Source organism: Acanthochromis polyacanthus, chromosome 9 (genome assembly GCF_021347895.1).
Source record: "Acanthochromis polyacanthus isolate Apoly-LR-REF ecotype Palm Island chromosome 9, KAUST_Apoly_ChrSc, whole genome shotgun sequence".
NCBI classification, from domain to species: domain Eukaryota; kingdom Metazoa; phylum Chordata; class Actinopteri; family Pomacentridae; genus Acanthochromis; species Acanthochromis polyacanthus.
In genome coordinates, this window is record NC_067121.1 from 25,549,129 (window position 1) to 25,567,287 (window position 18,159).

The following is an 18,159-nucleotide window of genomic DNA, read 5'->3' on the forward strand; positions in this document are numbered from 1 at the left end:
AGACTCCGGCAGATGTTGCTCAGTTTATGTGCTGTGGCTGCACATGCGCTCTCCCACCAACAGAGGGCGTCATGAGCACACACACACGCGCGCGCGCCAACACACGCACATATACACACATCTTGCTCAGCTAGCTGTAACCGGCTAGCGAGTCTGTCGTCGAGTTGACACCCTCCCCAAACCTCGGCAGCAGCTAAGCTGCACAGTCGACATGGCAAGAAAATATCGCAACAGTTTCCTAAAGAAAGATGAAAAACTTCCAAGTCTTTTGGAATAAGTGAGTAGTAGCGATAAATATGATATATGTACCACGCGGGAGAGTAACACGAGAAGTTGCATGTTAAGTTTTAGTTACAATAATGACGCATAGCGATGGTTAGTTGTGGCTAAGCAAAGATAGCTAGCTAAGGAGCTAATGGCTACGGTAGGGAGGAGTAACGTTTGTTCGTTAGCATGTTAGCCTTCTGTGCTTATCCTGACGAGAAGAACGTTTGAGTTAGTTTCTTCTCTAAATATCACTAAAGCGACACTCTGCTGTGGTTCTGAAAATGTAATTGCTATTGCATTGAAATGAGTCTGCCAGGTGAACATAGTTATAGTTTGAAGGCAGATGGGGTTCTTGGTAGTTTCCAATGCTAGCGTTACATAATATCACTGCAAGTCAAACGGTTGTGTCTATGCTATACCTCGGAGGCATCGTTTCCTTGACCAATACTCGAGTTGATAGCTGCTGTTCTCGTTCGTGTAATGGATTCGTGACTGTGGCTATATTTAGAATAATATATGTGTGCTTGTCAGCCAACAATAGCCTTTGAATTATTAGGAAATTATTGTTTGTTCAGACGACGTTTGCTCGCTAACCAAGCTAGCAAACTAGCCACCCATAGCTTACATTGCTAAAAGTAAGCTAACGTTACCAACTATTAGCTGGCTAACGTATCGCTTCGTACGAGATATATAATTAATGGGTGTATGACGAAACATCGAGATGATTACAGACAGAATGGCACAGTCATTGATGAAAATAAAATAAATATTTTTACGTTAGCGTAATGTTACCCAGCTCTATTAGCAAACGTTAGCTTCATGTCAAGTTAGATAGCGCACAGGGACTTGGTTGTTAGCCTCTTCGGTACCCTTTGTCCATAGTCATAGTGGTAACCAGCACTTGTAAGTAGGCCACACAGCAATTGTTTTGATCCATCTTCTCGTATGTTTCGTTCGTATCATACAAAAGTGTGCTGTCAGCTCATAGCTCTTTTTAAATACTTTCGCTACGGCTGAACGATGTGTACCATCGAGAAGAGGGAGACATATTTTTAATGTGGAATCAGTTGTCTTTTTCAGAAATCTAATTTGTCATCCCACTGCCTGGAATGCATTTCTCAACAACAGATGTGCTCATACTCAGCTCAGCCATATTTTGAGAGTGTACCTAGATACAGTTGGGACAGAAATTAAAAAGCATTACAAAGACACATGTGTGCACAACTGTTTACAGTGGTTATTGTTTACCTAATTTTAATTTATCTTCCTCTTTTGCAGTATTCATCACGCGATGTGATCCAAAATCCACAATGTGTGAGGACATTTAAGAACGATTGAGTTCGGAAGAAAAAAAAATTTGATTCCAGTGGAATCTTCCATATATATATATAATTATTATATTTTTTCTCTGTGTTAAAGCTTACATACATTTATACACACCCATCCCATCAACATATAACCATGCCAGTGCAAGCACCACAATGGACAGAGTTCCTGCTGTGCCCAATCTGCACACAGACATTTGAAGAGACTGTTCGCCGGCCCATCAGCTTGGGCTGTGGACATACTGTCTGCAAGATGTGCCTGAACAAGTTGCACCGTAAGGCCTGTCCCTTTGACCAGACAGCAATCAGCACAGACATCGAGCAGCTACCTGTCAACACAGCCCTGTTGCAGCTAGTGGGAGGCCAGGTAAGACGTGTGTCTGTATGTGTTTGTCATAAATTGCACAACAACTGTACAGAGCTCCCAGTTCCATTATATCTCCAGAGCCCTTGTTGACACTAAGTTGTGATTAAGGACAACAGCTCATACATGTTTTTGAGTAGTGGAACTTTTTATGGCTTAGCAGAACCAGGCATCAGTCTGCTGTAATCACTGTTTGTGGATTGTATTAGATTGTTGCACTTTTGCTATTACATGATGCATATAGTTTGGGGATTCCTTTATGAGTCACACTCAAGTCATTGAGCAATGACTAATTTTTTTGGTTTACTGAGTGCTGCTGGCACAATCATTAAAGCTGTATTTGTCTGAAGTGGTGTTTGATCAACAGGGTGAGGCACAGCTAATGGTGTTTTGACTGTGTCGGCCAAGCTTGCAACATGAGACTGAAGTAATGGATAATGTCAGTGTATCTACTGTAACCCTGAACTGTCTGATATAGTCACAGCTGAGATGTTTTGTCTGTTTCATCTTTTACTGGTTTTACAGGCTTTCACAGGTTAATAGAGTACTATATCTGATCAAATTAATATGCCACAACAAAGATGGCAATAATAATCAGTACCAATGCAATGTAAATTTTGCAATTCTTTAAAACCAAAAAGGAATACCAGCCCAATGCATGTATTGCGTATTAATTATAGTAACAATAGTCTATAAACACTGTGAGCAGCATTCTATTCAGTCATAGGCACTCATTGTATTAACCTAAACAAGCTAATGTTGTCCTTTGTGGAGCAGTACTACAACAGATAATATTTCAGAGTATGAACATTCTGATGTAATGTTTCAATTATAAAGTTAACAACTGAAACTCACTCACCTTGAATTCAGTACACCAATTGTGATCCCCTGTTTTGTAGGGGCTTGGATAATTTTGCGTTGTTTTATTTTGTTCAGAATGGTCTGCGACATTGATTATATCCCATCTTTTGTCTGCAACTTGTCCTTCATCGTCTAACTCGAATGCAAAATATCTTTATACCCAACACTTGCTGTTGTTTTTATATTCTCTGGAAGAGTCATGACTGACCTTTTACTGTACCTACACTTACTTTTGCCTTTCTACATGTTATTGTCAAGTGTCTCCTTTTGTAACAAATCTAAGATAGCTTAGAAAAGCCAGTAGTCACATTTTCACAGTTTTTGTATCAACTTGATACCAAAGCATCTGTTTATGTGGCATCCCTAAGTACAATGAATCTGTACCGTCATTTGAAACAGTGCTTGTATCATATGAAATGCCCCCAAGATGGTTGCTCTGGTTGTTATTTATACAATAGATTAGCAAAAAAAATTGTTTGAAATTGTGGGTGCCAGTGTGTGGCCAGCATTTCCTTGTGTATGGCAATACAAACATGATATATGAACCATTTTCTCCACTGTCCTCCCTCCATTTTAAATTGTAGTTATTAGAATGGGAACAGTCCAGCAAGCCATGACATACATGCAGATATCTTAGCAAAAGCCTGTAATTCAATAACATGGTTATTTAACCATCAGATATGAAATTTCTTGTCAGCCATTTCCTTTCTTTGATAGTCTAAGTATGGTCTGGGAAAGCTAAATGGTTAGTGGACCTTACTTTGCTAATCATTACAGAAAATTCACAAGATTGTGGTCTAAAAAGATAAAGGATTCCTACAAAAATGTTTAAGACTCATTCTTACAATTGTATTGTACATTACAGATCGGTTCAAGTTAAGATTATGTTTAGTTTCAGTTAGTAAATGTGCGACGTAGAGGATGGCACTTGAACAGTTTTAATGGATATCACAAAGCCATCTTAGTCACTGAGAATGTATGCTAAAACTTTAGCACACATTAAAATGTATCTAATATAAATTTGTACTCTCAGCACTATTTAGCAGTTTTATCTACAGCATTAGAAAATGAAAAGAAAAAGATGACACTAAAGCCTCTACCACTTTGTTGAAACATAGTTATACTTAAAGATTTCAATTTTTGCTGTCAGTTATCCTAATTTTTTTCTCCTCCATGTTCTGCTCCAGGTTCCTAAGGCTCAGCCAGTTGCTTTGATAACCAGTCCTGAGGACTCGCAGCATTATGAGGAAGCCAGGCAGTGTGTGGAGGAACTGGCTCTCTACCTCAAACCCCTCAGCAACACCCGGGGTACTTGAAAACACACAAATACGTTCTCATTACCTCGATAGTTCTTTCTTCATTATGTTTTATCTTCATCTGTTGACATACTTACTGCCTTTGAGTTCAAAGCTGGAGGTTGATTGTAACCTGGAAAGTCCAATGTAAACACTCCATTGGTTTAAAATTTGAAAATGTTATAGGTAGGTCACTCTTAGTAGGCTTGTGTCTTTCTTGAAAGCAATATATATATAAGCTTGTTTTTTTTCGTGGTAATGTCATACAGGGAACAAAAAAAGAATAAAATGTTGTCAGCAATATCCAGAGAAACCCCCATTTGTAAAAATTTGCATATGTGAAAACTCATGAAATTGTAGCTGTCTGAAACTTCCATTGATCAAGTTGTTAATATGACATAACTAGGTTGTTATGGGGACTCTGTTGTCCACGGAATTAGGTTCTATTTGCGGCATTAGCTCATAGGGGATGTTGTGTGTGCACAGAAAAGGCACTCATGCTTTCATATATTAATGAGTATAAAAAAACATTGCATTTATGTTGATCTACTGCAAATATTTTAATATATACAGTGCTCCATTTTTCCACATTGTGCTAAATAATATAATGCATATATACAGTGCTCCATTGCTTAACGTTCTGTCAAATATCTAAAAAACAAATACCTATGACCGAGACTGTTTTTGGACTTCCCCAGAATGAGGCTTTTTGGGTCTATTGAAAGTATTTTTCAGTTTTTATGTGGGTATAGAGATCAAACTTTCAGTGTAAGAACTGAAGAAATCACATTCACGTTATCCATTTGCAGATACAGTCAGTGTTGACTAGCACCTATGTACTGTAGTAACCTTGAAAACCCAGCTGTGTTCAAACATGACTTTGTGAGAATCCTTACTGTCTAGGCTGCTTGCTTGTTTGCTAATAACTTAGTTCAAGAGTTGCATCTTCAAGATGAACAAATACCATAGATTATCTTAACAGAGTTAACTCAAATATGTCACCTTTGCACACATTTGTGCAGCGGTGTGCATAATACTGACCATTTGTGAACTCTTGATTGATTCTAATCAGGAATTTGGCAAAGCTATCCTTTCAGTGAGGAAAGGTCAACAAGAATTCTTCCTCCTGCACATGATCATGTGTTTATTGAGAGTAGTCATGGAGAGGAAGGACTATTCACAGAAGAGATTGTTGTGAGAGAAAATGAGTGAGAGGGTGACAAGGAGGGGTGAGCAAATCAGTGCTGCCCTGAAATGAAATTTAGTTCATTTTAAATAGGAAGAACAGTAGAAAAGTAATATTTCACTCTACTGTTGATATGGTGGTTAGTGCCACAAATACATTAATGTGTGGGAAACACCAAACTCTTCTAGTAAACACAGTTAAACACAATCTGTTTCATCATAAATATCATATTGCACATCCGTCAGCTGATTACATTTTTGCCAATTCAAATTGAAATTTTAGTAAACATTCTGACATACTCTTGGGCTGAACATCATGAAGGCTGTTCGCCATTGCCCTAAGCCAACTCAGTATTACCACAGTTGTCTAGAAAACCATGTGTGTCATGCCCACTTCAAACTAGTATCAGGATTCTTATAGCCACAAATGCTGAATGGATCCTCATTACAAGTCTCAGTGTTGAAAACATCCCAGTGTCCTAGGGTGCACATGTGATGCAAATCTGGCATGTTTTAAATGGATGTATGGTCAATTTACATTGTTAATGTCAAGTGAAAGATTATCAAATAGCCTTCTGCATTCACAGTAACTGTATTTGCCTTCATTTTAAAGTTTTTATAACCCCTAACTTTTTACTGTGAGTTGCTGCCGAGTCGTGCATGTCTGTAGCATGACTCAAGAATGAACACAGTGATGTCTGTGATTTCACATTTATAATACATATTTTTCCTGTTCAGTAGTTAGATTTGTACTCCTGATCATTTTAGAGAGCTGTCAATCAAATTTATAAACCTCTTTTGAAAGTTTGGAGACTTGATTTGGTGGCACTGTCAAAGAATGTTGGATTGTACTGAGAGGGTTTGTAAATTCAGATATCTTGTATTGATGTAAACATGGTACAGTGGTATAACGTAATTCTCTTGTTTCTTACCAGGTGTGGGTTTGAGCAGTACAGCCCAGAGCATGCTTAGTCGACCCATGCAGAGGAAACTGGTAACTCTGGTCCACTGCCAGCTGGTGGAAGAAGAGGGCCGTGTTAGAGCCATGAGAGCTGCCCGCTCTCTGGGTGAGCGAACTGTCACCGAGCTCATCTTGCAGCACCAGAATCCACAGCAGCTCTCTTCCAATCTGTGGGCTGCTGTCCGTGCACGAGGATGTCAGTTTCTTGGCCCAGGTAGGTAGTTGTCCATTACCATAAAAGTGAACCACAGAATCAGCCCATTTATTCTCATCTCAGCTTGGTTTTGATGGTTTATGTGTTTCCTTCCCTAGCAATGCAAGAGGAAGCTCTGAAGTTGGTCCTCCTTGCTCTAGAGGATGGTTCTGCTCTGTCCAGGAAAGTTTTGGTTCTCTTTGTAGTTCAGAGGCTTGAGCCACGCTTTCCACAGGCCTCTAAAACTAGCATAGGCCATGTGGTACAGCTCCTCTACAGGGCCTCCTGCTTTAAGGTATGTCTCTGGGTGCAAATCAAAAGAAATTTTCTGAGTTGTTTTGATGTTTGTGAGAAATATTGTAGGTTATATGGTGCTGCTTCATATTGGGGCCTACTACTGCGTATTATTACAACCCTGTCCATGTAAGAATTTGTGTGTTAAAAATGATTGTTTATGCAAGGCTGTGATGAGTATAAAACATTATAATGTTATTATCTTTGACAGGAAGTTTCTTTTAAGGCTAACTCATTCTTTTGTTCCTATGTAGGTCACCAAACGTGATGAAGATTCATCCCTGATGCAGCTGAAAGAGGAGTTCCGTACTTACGAGGCTCTGCGACGTGAGCATGACTCTCAGATTGTTCAGATTGCCATGGAGGGTGGACTGCGCATTGCACCTGACCAGTGGTCTTCTCTGTTGTATGGAGATCAATCTCACAAGTCACACATGCAGTCTATCATCGATAAGGTGTGTGAAATAATATTTTTTCTTCTGTGTCTAGTTGTACACATTATGGAGAATAACTTGCATGTTCAGCCACACAGTTCTGAGCTTGATATATCGGAACATGTTTGTACATACAAAAGCCTGTCTGCCACGAAAGTAATAAAGCATTTAATGGTTTTCTTTATTTTTATACCTGTGTCGTAGCTGCAGACCCCAGCATCTTTTGCTCAGAGTGTCCAGGAGCTGACGATTGCACTGCAAAGGACCGGAGACCCAGCCAACCTCAACAGGCTGCGGCCTCACCTGGAGCTATTGGCCAACATTGATCCCAGTCCTGGTAGGAAACAAACAAACTTCAGGGACTTGGATTTTGTATTGATGCAAGAGCTGAATATCAGTTGAAAATGCAGATTTCTGCCATGCACGGCTGCCGATTAACACTCAAAATCTGTGTGTAGTGTGGGTCAGTAGATATTCAATAAAAATGGCATATATGTATGCCCAGCTTTCCAGGCTGGATCTGCTAGCATTGTACTGGTAACGGACACCAACTAGTACACTGCCAAAAGATTGCAGGTTAAGTTTACACTTAAAAATTTTCTCTCTTGGAGCATAAGAATGTTTACAATAATAAACTTCTGACAGTTAATGTTTGGCTCATGAGGCATACTGAAATGAGGAAATTTCATACCAAAAGAAGAAGCACTGTGTGGTAACTGACTGCCTTACCCCCTGACCTCCCAGTTGAGACAAACTCGGTATTGCACACCAGACAAAAGCATTTATGTTCAGTGCTGTGTGCTGATGACTTTGTGACAGTGTCTATGTCAGTAATGGCGCTTTGGAACCCAGTGCAGATATACCTCACATCTTAGACAAAAAAGTACAGTAAATAACACTATTTTCTAAAAACAAAGGTTTTTCAATATCTTCATTTGTCTTTGTAGATGCTCCTCCACCTACATGGGAGCAGCTTGAGAAGGGTTTGGTAGCAGTGAAAACAGTGGTACATGGCCTGGTGGACTTCATTCAGAATCATAGCAAGAAAGGAGCGGATCCTCAACAGGTCAGTGTTTTCGTTGGACCACAAAAAGAGTTGGCAGTAAGAAAGGTTGCTGGTTCCTCCAGTCCCAAGACATTACCAAGACACCTGATGATGTTTTTCTGTATCTTTAACACACCTTTCGAATTTTGAGGTGTTTAGTAATTGATACTGATAGTTCCTTTTGTTGGTACAACCACTAGATTTATTTATTGTAATTATCAGAATAGTGTTAGACTGCTGGTTTTGACATTTAAAAAAAAAAAATCATACACATACGTTAAGTTCTCGGTCTCTCATCAGCCTCCTCAGCACAGCAAGTACAAGACATATATGTGTCGCGACATGAAACAGAAGGGAGGCTGTCCACGTGGAGCCAGCTGCACCTTTGCTCACTCTCAGGAAGAACTGGAGAAGTAAGTCTAATGGACATCAAGAAATGTCATATTTGAAAATCATTTGTCTGATTTCTTCCTTGCCTTCATCCACTGTCGCCATGGTGTTTCTTATGGATTTTGTATTGTGTTTTGTATTTGTCAGATATCGTAAGATGAATAAGCGTCTTGCAGCTCGTATCCCCGGTGCAGGAGGGCTCTTGTCAGATGAGGGCCTTCCTCTTGATGTAGCAGTGACCCGAAAGCCTTCACCCCTCACCAATGGGAACGTTGCACCCTCTTTGCCCCAGCTCATTGCTCGTGGCACAGATACAGTCTCATACGAACTATTGCGCAAACCTGTCAAGATGGATGGAGGGAATCCCAGTGCCCCAGGATCACCACCTGATGTGTACGTATAGTATTTCATGGAAATTAATTTAGTTGGCTGCTATAAAGCAATGTTGTGCCATGGAGACAGGTTTTTCTTCTGATTGACAAGTTGACTGCACTGATTTTCCTTCTCTACTTTGGCGTTCATGATGTTCACTGCAGTTACCTGCCATGTATGTACCAGAGCAGGATAGCATACATCCTTTTCATGCTGCAAAGTTTATTTAATACCATTTATGTTTGTAGCCTGGACCCTGTGCCCAAACCCGGTATGCCTCTGCCACCTCATGCCATGGCCCACTCAAGGATTGCAACAGATCACCTTTCTGGAGTGAAGCACATGCCTGTGGTAGCTAGAGGTTCACCAGTGTACCCCCAGCCTCAACTCTCTGAGATGTGCTATGACACTCGCCCACCACCTTCTGCCTCTCAGTATGAGCCCCCACAGTACCCTACAGGCAAGGATTAAACACTGAATAATACATAATTCTGTGTGTGAGACTAATGAAAATGTTGTACTTTGTAATTGGAATAAATAATTTGAAAAATTATTTTAATTAAATGTTGCTATTTTTTTCCTCAGGGTACCCCTACCAACAGCCACCACAGTATGTTCCTCGGGATTACATCCGTAACGCTCCTCCCCCCAGTGAGTCAGGACCCCCTTACCAGGACCCTTACTCTGGCTATGGCCCTCCTGAGCGTCCTTACCAGGCCCCTCACTCTGGCCCACCCTTCTCCTATCCTCACCCTCCACACTATGACAGAAGTCGCCATGGGACCTACGCTGGCCCACCACCTCCCCCACAGCCTTACCCTCAGAGGGATGGCTTGGTTAGAATGAGTCCAGCACCTTTGGATGTTCCCCCACCATCAGCAGCACAGGCTAACTCACTGTACCACCAGGAGCCCAGTTCCCGGGATAGATACCCACCAGATGCTTACTATCAACCAGGTGCCCAGCCTCCACCTATGAGGACTTATGTCAGGGTGAGTTTGATCATTTATGTATGTGTTGCCTTTTTACAGTTTTTGTGGTCATGCTAGATACAAACCACTAAAATAACAGCCAGCAGCTAAGCATTGATATTTCTGCGTATCACAGGGGGGGCCATCATATAGTGGTTCACAGCCCAGCCTGGACTACCTGCACCGCCGTCGGCAGGAGCTGTTATCCCAGCTAGAGGAGAGGAAGGTTATTTCCCCTCCACCGTTTGCTGCGTCACCCACTCTTTCACATCCCTTCCCCAGTGATTACCCTCCTGAGGTTAGCATGAAGTCAATTTCCTTTGTTTCTGATGCTGTTTAATTCCAGGTTTCAGAATGATTAAGTGACAAGATGGTATAGTAAGTCAAAGAAAGTTTTTATTGACTGCAAGTATATGAAAGTATTAATGATCACATGTTCTGTGTCTGCAGTATGGTGAGGAGAGCTCCAAAACTATAGTTAAATGCAGAGAGCCAGACTATGCAGGACAATACTCTCCCTGGTCTTGTGAAACTATCGGCTCGTACATTGGCACAAAGGATGCCAAACCCAAAGATGTTATGGTTCCTGGTGCCATGGAGATGATGGTAAGTTAAGATGGATAACTGTTCATAATTACATCAGTATTTCTCGCTGTAGACCTTGGAGGTGGAAAAATTGATAGACTGTATGATGAATGATTCAGGATGCATACATTCAATGTAACAGTGTAATATTAAGGGTGCTTTCACACATACGCCTTTTGGTCCGCTTAAAGCGGACTGGAGTCCGCAACACCAGCAAGTACGGTTCGTTTGGGCTGGTGTGAAAGCAGACCAGATGTTTTTGGTGCGGACTAAAGAACCGGACCGAGACCACCTTCGAGAGGTGGTCTCGGTCCGCTTCTATGTGAACTCCAGTTTGGTTCGCTCCTGGTGAGAACACAAACCTGTCTCCATTCGGACCGGCTTGATGGCGCAGCAGAGTCTACGGGAGCTACCGTAGCAACCTGCACGGGGAATTTTGGGATAACGATAACGTCTTGCAATGCATCTTCTCCATGCCAAAAACGACTGTGTAATGTTCTCGTACCGAATGTGAGCTTCATGCTGGAACAACAGCAGTATTTGAGCTTGCTGCATAAAGCAATGATACGAATATATGGCAACAAGAAGAAACAGGAGAACATAGTTCATTGTTTATGAATAAACCAGCCTGTTGTTTTCTTCTGGGATTTTTCCCTCTTCACATGCTGCACCAATCAGCGTTCACCTACGTCATTATTTTTGTGAACAGCGCCGCCAAACGACTAGGGGGAGATATAACATTCATCGTAGTTGGTTCAACTGCGAAAACACTGGTGTGAATGCGAACCGAAGCAGTTGAAATTAGCAACATTGTAACAACTTTTGGGTCCAAACGAACCACTCTAACGGACTAACAGGTGTGAAAGCACCCTAATAGAGTGTGCAATTGAGGTGATAATAACACAAGCTATTAATGCTATTTGACCTTATGTTCACCAGGCTGAATCAACCAGTACTGACAAGTGTTCTTTGTGTTCTACTTATAAATCTAGTGATTGTCAGTATATCAACTGAGAAAAGAACATGATGCTCACTCTGCCACTTCCTGAGATCTCCTTATATCAAAACCTTTCCTCTCTTTAATCTTCCGTCTTCCCTGCCAGAATGTGGAGGCTAAAGGTCTGAGGGAACCATCATTGGAGGCCCCTCGGAGGGGTGCAGAAGTAAAGGATGATGACCCTATTATTCCGTTTGGTCCCCAGCCTACTGTGTCACGCTTTGGTGCCATTTCCCGCACTTCAAAAACAGGCTACCAGACCACTGGTCCTGTGCAGGCTATGGCAGCCACTCCCCCGAACCCCAACTCTAAACACATGGCCATGCCAGGTAAAAGACCAAGTACAGGCACAATCACCTCTTAATGTCTGGTAGATATTGTCATACTTCTGTTTTATTTGGAAATTAGTATTTCCACATGATTTTTGCATATGGGAAGGCTAATGAAATAGTATTTGTTAATGCATTCTTAATATTTCTTTTTGACTGTGATGCATGTCTTGGTAATAGAATAACAAGTAGTGTGATATATTATCTCTCCTGATATGAACCTTACATACCTTTTCACAGCTGTATTATGGCACTACTTATTAAGGCTAAGCAATAATTCATATTATTGCTTTTGAGCTCTCCAAAGTACTTCACAATTCTGTTATCTGCTGTAGAATGATTCACACTTAAAAAATATCTTTCTATATGCTATAATTACTGAAAACTATTAAACACATACCCATACCTCTTACAGTGAATTTTGCAGCATGGTAATTTTGCATAATTGTGGTGTTAAAGCATTCCAGTTTGTCTCGAGCACACTTTGGTTTTTCATTTTGCTGCTATGCCTACTGCAGAGTACACATATGGAAGCCATGGAGGATGGGGTGGAGCTTCATACCCCTCCCACCAGACTGCCTCCTCCTCTCAGGGACACTTCACTGAGCGGTGAGCCCTTTGTTTTTTTTTGTTTTTTTTAGTGATAATGCTAATCACACTTTTAGGAAATAGCACACATAGACACATGAAAATGAAGGTTTGTGGCCTGGAGTGATTGCAAAGCAGTTCTTACTATATTTTTTTCTCCTCACAGCCTGCCTATGGCCGCCTCAGACAGAGAACAGTTAAAGATTGAGCTGCAGCAAGTCAACCAGCAGATCACTCAACAGACCCAGATGCACAGCATGGAGGTATGTATGATCTCAGAAACTAAAATGAGTATTTATGAAAGTACAAAATTGATTTGACAGATTTTACCATACCAAAGATTTAGAAATGTTTGTGTAAGTGTGAAGGATTGTTTAATTTCTGAGGCGATGATGTCATATTACATATTCATAGCTCCACTGTCTCTTCACATAAAAAGAAGAAAAGCGGTTGGCATGCAGCTTAGTCACTATTAAAATAAAATCAGCATTGAAACATAACCTCATTAATCAGGCTTTCCATTTTGTACTGTATTTCTTCTGATTATTGCCAACAATCTCCAGATTGCACACTCACCCCCTTCACTTCCTGTCTCACTATTACAGGCTGCCAGTAACTCTTTACTCCTGCAGAGGGAGGCCAGTGCATTGGCAGGTCAGCCTGTGCAGTCCAGCCAGGGCCAGGCAGCAGTAGCCTCGCAACAGCCCAAGTGGCCAGCAGGGGGAGCAAGTGCAACAGCTGTCTCCAGTGAACAGCTGAGCCTGGAGCTCCACCAGGTGGAGAGAGAGATTGGCAAGAGGACCCGTGAGATGGCTATGGTAGGAGGGGTGCCCTTTAAGCACCAGTAATGGTTGTTAAAGTGTTGCAGTGTGTGTTAAAAGAAATTTGGATAAGGGGGGATTTATTGATTACAGCTCCTGTGATGGTTGGTGGAGGAGAACATCCCACTGGGTCCCTCACAAAGTGCATAATATCATTTATTCTTGCGTGGCACTCGCACAAACAAGAATAATTGCAGGCACTCCTTATGCAATCTGTCATGCCACCACACAGCACATCAAATTTTGTAATAATGGTGCGAATGCATATAAGCACACAACAGTAACAACTGTGGTGAAATGTGCCTTGACTAAAGACTTAAAAAAATAACAGACAGTAGTCCAGTTGGATCAGATAGAGACATCATTTTGTCAGAAACGGATTATGTTGGTGGGGGGCATTCCATCAAGCAAACATATTTTGTCCATTTTGAAACCAGGAAAACCAAGTAGCTCATGATGTGCAGCAGTACAAGATGAAACCTGCAGAGAATGGACAGCCAGAGCACAAGACTCAGCTAGAAGAGATCTCCCTGGCTCTTGGGTGAGTAAGGACAAATATTACGACATAGTATAGATTCCCTGAATATGGATTGCATTATTAGTCTGACCTCTTTGTCAGTATTTCCTGTTGTGACTTGAGGTTTTTCCTGTGTTCTTAATTCAGCGAGGTGTCAAATGGCTCCAGCAGTCTGCAAGAAAGTGCAGTGGGCGGGTCCATGCTGTCACTGACGAATAAGACGTCTGCGCTGGGCCTGTGTTCTGACCCAGGTGCCACTGGTTCAGAAATGCAGAAGAATGGCGTTGTCCATTCCTGCTCTTAGGAAGTACACACTTACACACACCTGCGCGCCCGCGTACACACACATATACATGCACGCAAACACATAAAAACACACACACACAGGATGCTCAGTTGAAAAGCATGCACAGGCACACATACACCCATTCTATTTAGAAGATGAGCAGTATCTGCCGTGATGAATTTTCTTTCTTTTTGTTCTGTGAATGAGCTTTTTTTAATGACTTTCCTTGCCTGGAAACCAGGGCATATGATAACATTTCTTGTGCGTGTTATTTTAATTTTTTTTGTACTGGTATTAGATTAACAAGGCTCACAATAGATATATCAGGAGGATAAAATGGTGGTGATGTTGACAGTGTTATTATAACTTGATTCAAAAAAGGATAGACGCATTCCATCCTCAGTAAAAGTATGAGCAAGTATTTGATTCTCCCTTTTATAAGACTCTTGGTTTAGTTCTATAAGCATACATGTAATAGAGCAGTTGGAGCTGATTAGCAAGTACAGTTACATCACAGACACTCTGATAACTTCTATTAGGATCTCTGATTTATGAGGGTAATGTAGGAAACAGCAGAAGTGTGTCGCTTGGTACTCACCCCCAAAATCGTAAAAAAGAAAAAAAAGAGGTTGCCCAGATTTAGATGTCTGAGGAGGGAAAAACCGTGCAATCTTTAGCCAAAATGATCACGCAAGGTGTTGAGAAATGAGGTGTTGCAGCACATGCACTTCCTCACCTATCACAAGAAATATGATTTTTAATTATTGCATTTTCTGAACACGTCACATGTCTGTTTCATACTTGAAAGCAGTATATTATATATTTAATTGGAGCATTCTGTTTTAAAGATTGCAACAAGTCTTTTTGATAATGAGCTTTCCATGTTTTCTATAAGGGAATCTACTATGTGCTACTCTGGGTTGTGATGTGACCCTGATGTGGTTTTGTTGCGATGCCTTTTGCCTGTGCTCCTTAATGTGCTGCATTCAGTACCGAGCCAATTGTTATGAAATTTTTCAACATTCACAAAAGAGGGTAGATTTTTTTTTTTGTTGTTGTTTTGTGTTTTTTGGGGGGATGATGGGTGAATGCACCTTAACCGGCTGAGAGAGAGAGAGAGTACATGTTTCTGCTTCAGGAGTCAGGTGAATACGTGTACACTTGACTTTATGACATCAGGGCAAATAAAGATTTCCCTCCTCAGAGCTTCTCATCTGGCCACACAAAAGGCCTCCCCATTGGGATTATCTTGTCATTTGTTCTCCTAACTTCTATGAAGTTGCCTTCCCTTGTGTCTTTTTTGTTTGATTCTGTTTTATTTTTTCTTGCTTTACATTGTTACGATTTTGGGCGGTGAAGCTTACCTTGTGAAGGCTTTGTAGCCCTTAGTGGATGACTTGCCCTCCTCTTTTTCACGAGATGGTTGAATTATGTGCAGAAGCCAGGTTTAACATTTGTAGTAGAAGGGTTACTGTTGTAGTGTTTTCAGCTACACAGTCAATTTGAAACTGTTTACAGCAGAAGACAGCAGTATTAATTCCTGAGGAGTAAACAAAGCAAGCTTTCAAAAACACCTCTCCTTGAATCATATTCGTTATGTTCATTTATATTGCATTGAGTATATTTAAGCATCTTTATTGATGCCTGGTACAATATTCATTTCTGTTCACTGTTATGTTCATAACTTGCTGTCATCATCACCATCATTACTACTGTTATTGCTCTTTCTCCATCATATAAATTGTTTACTGCTGATGCTCCTGGAGCTCTTTGCCTTCTGTAAACAATTAGCATGATTGGCAACGGTTTAACAGCGCTGCTGAGAGCGAGTGAGTCCTTGTGCTTGAACGGTTGAAGGATAGAGGAGACGCTCTGGGTCAAGTTGTTTTAGTTCAATGTTGAGCCTTGGTTTTGGTCAGACGAGGTGTACTAAGAAACTGACAGTTGATAACTGATGAGTCACTGAACGGCACAAATGTTTTTGTGTCCGACACCCTCTGAATAGTTTGATGTGCATCTCTTCCAGCTTGTCAGCGCCACGATAGTGAATGCTAATTTGGATTTGTCCCCCCCCCCCAACCCACACTTAAGGCCTTTGGCTGCTCCTTGCTACATTTATTGTTTAGGTACACAGCTCACTTATACATATGAGTATGTATACATACATTAATATACTAAAGCACTATTAACGTGCCACCTCTTATTCTACTCGCTCAGCATTTATATTAAATGATCTCTACTTAGAATCAGCAAAATGTTTTTTTTTTTATTTGTTCTCTGTCCACTGGTTGCCAACACAGACTTTATCCTTTCCCAGACGAAGGACTTCTGTGTGCATTGATGTGTGTTCACTTAATCTTTTGTGTTCAAACAAAGATGTTCTTTATAGACTATGCTTCCGAAGAAGACAAAATCTGTAACTTTGGAAAATTTATGGAGATGTTTTGTGTGTGCTAGATTGTATTGTAGAAAATGTACCCTGACTAAGTTTATTTTTTTTCTTTTCCTCTCCCTCAAAGTGTGCTGTACTGGGTGGTAGTGTTCAGGTATTAGAAAAGTGTTGGGGGTTTTTGCCCACTATTGCCCCCGAAGAATTGGCAGGAAGTCTCTGATGAAAGGTTAGCCTTAAATCCTCTTGTAATGCTCCTTTACATTGTCTGTTTTCGGAGCAGGAAATGTTTTCGGAGCAGGAAATGATCTCAAAAAAGAAAAAAAACAACAACTAATTAACACTGAATTGGCATGATTTAGTGTCAGACAGATGGACTCTAGCGGACTCCACCCCTTGACACCCTTTTAAAACTGTCATATAAAACGGCAACAATGCAATAATGCAAATCTCTGAAGATTTGAGTTAAAAATGTATATTTTTATTTTTTAAAGGTAATGTTGTTGACCTAGCTGGGTTTGTAGTTTTTGCTTTCCTTTTTTTTGTTTCTGCAGTAGTTGAGTGAATTTACTGACCTGCAAGTCTTAGTCTTTGATGCATCATCTGACCTGATGTGTAGTCAACAGCTTTAAGCGTATCAAAGTGACTTTCACACAAGTATTTTTTCTTCTTTCACAACTATTTACAAGAATTTGGCCCGCCAGCTAAGAAATTCAGTATAAAGTTAAAAAGAGGGAATGATGATTTAGCCATAAATTGACAACATTTGATGATGTTAATTCAATATGTTGTTTTTCACTCTTCTAAATGCAAGACAACCAAAACTACCACAATGCTGATTCTACCTGATAGGTCACTGCAGGACTGAATGAGCCTAAAACGCCTTTAGCTTAGCAGAACTGGCATACAATGACGTATGTGGTGGTTTACTATATAGTGAATAGCATATATGTTGATTTCAATCTCCTGTGTGTTTTGTTTCTGAGTGGAACTGCTGCCTATACCCCTCATTTAACCAGTTAATATCTCCACTCCCACCCTTGACCACTGAACTCTGTTACTGCTGTTTGAGGCTCACATTTTATTCCCGGACTTTCTGGGGAAATTCGCAAATGGATTTTTTATATGATTACTCCCTTGTAAAATATCTCTTAAATTAAGGTACAGGTTTGATTTCAGCAAGAAAAAAAGTTTTTATATGTATATTATACTCCATTAAGGAATGTCTAGAATTATCTTCCTCCAATGTGGATGTAGCCATTATTACGCCATTTTATGACTTTGTAAGAGAATTCACTGTGTGAAAATTGGTTTGCATTTTTGTATAATACAATCTGCTTTTTTTTTGTTTGATACGAGAGGGAGGTCAAACTGGAAGTTTGAAGAGAGGGAAAAAAAGTACCTGTGAAATTGAGAAAACAAAACGTAACTTATGTACAACAGTGATTCTAAGCTGAGGGGGAAAGATTAAATGATATTGCTAACTCCGAATGTTTGTCATGGTTTCTTTTGTTTTTAAAAATGTCATTCAGTAGTTCTGAGTTTAAGAGCACTGTGCCATGTTTTGTGAAAGTTTGTTTTAATTGTGACATCTGATGATGAAGTTGTGATCCTCCTACAATGGTGGAAAGTGAATTCAAGGTGTGGTTGCAGCCACAACCAATGCCGATCTTTACTCTGGTCTCTTCCA

General features: G+C 40.6%; 1 protein-coding gene across 1 annotated transcript; it reads left to right on the plus strand.

Annotated features, from left to right (window-relative positions):
* Positions 1–99: 99 nt before the first annotated feature.
* rc3h1b (ring finger and CCCH-type domains 1b) lies at positions 100–17,960 on the plus strand. Its single transcript, XM_022194961.2, has 20 exons — positions 100–277; positions 1,546–1,959; positions 4,005–4,125; positions 6,233–6,472; positions 6,571–6,746; positions 7,000–7,200; positions 7,384–7,516; positions 8,127–8,245; positions 8,525–8,637; positions 8,762–9,007; positions 9,235–9,446; positions 9,572–9,978; positions 10,094–10,255; positions 10,408–10,563; positions 11,646–11,868; positions 12,387–12,477; positions 12,623–12,719; positions 13,062–13,274; positions 13,715–13,818; positions 13,942–17,960. Exons 2-20 carry the CDS (start codon positions 1,729–1,731, stop codon positions 14,096–14,098), a joined length of 3,402 nt encoding a protein of 1,133 aa, XP_022050653.1. The 5' UTR covers positions 100–277; positions 1,546–1,728; the 3' UTR covers positions 14,099–17,960.
* The last annotated feature ends 199 nt before the right edge of the window (positions 17,961–18,159 follow it).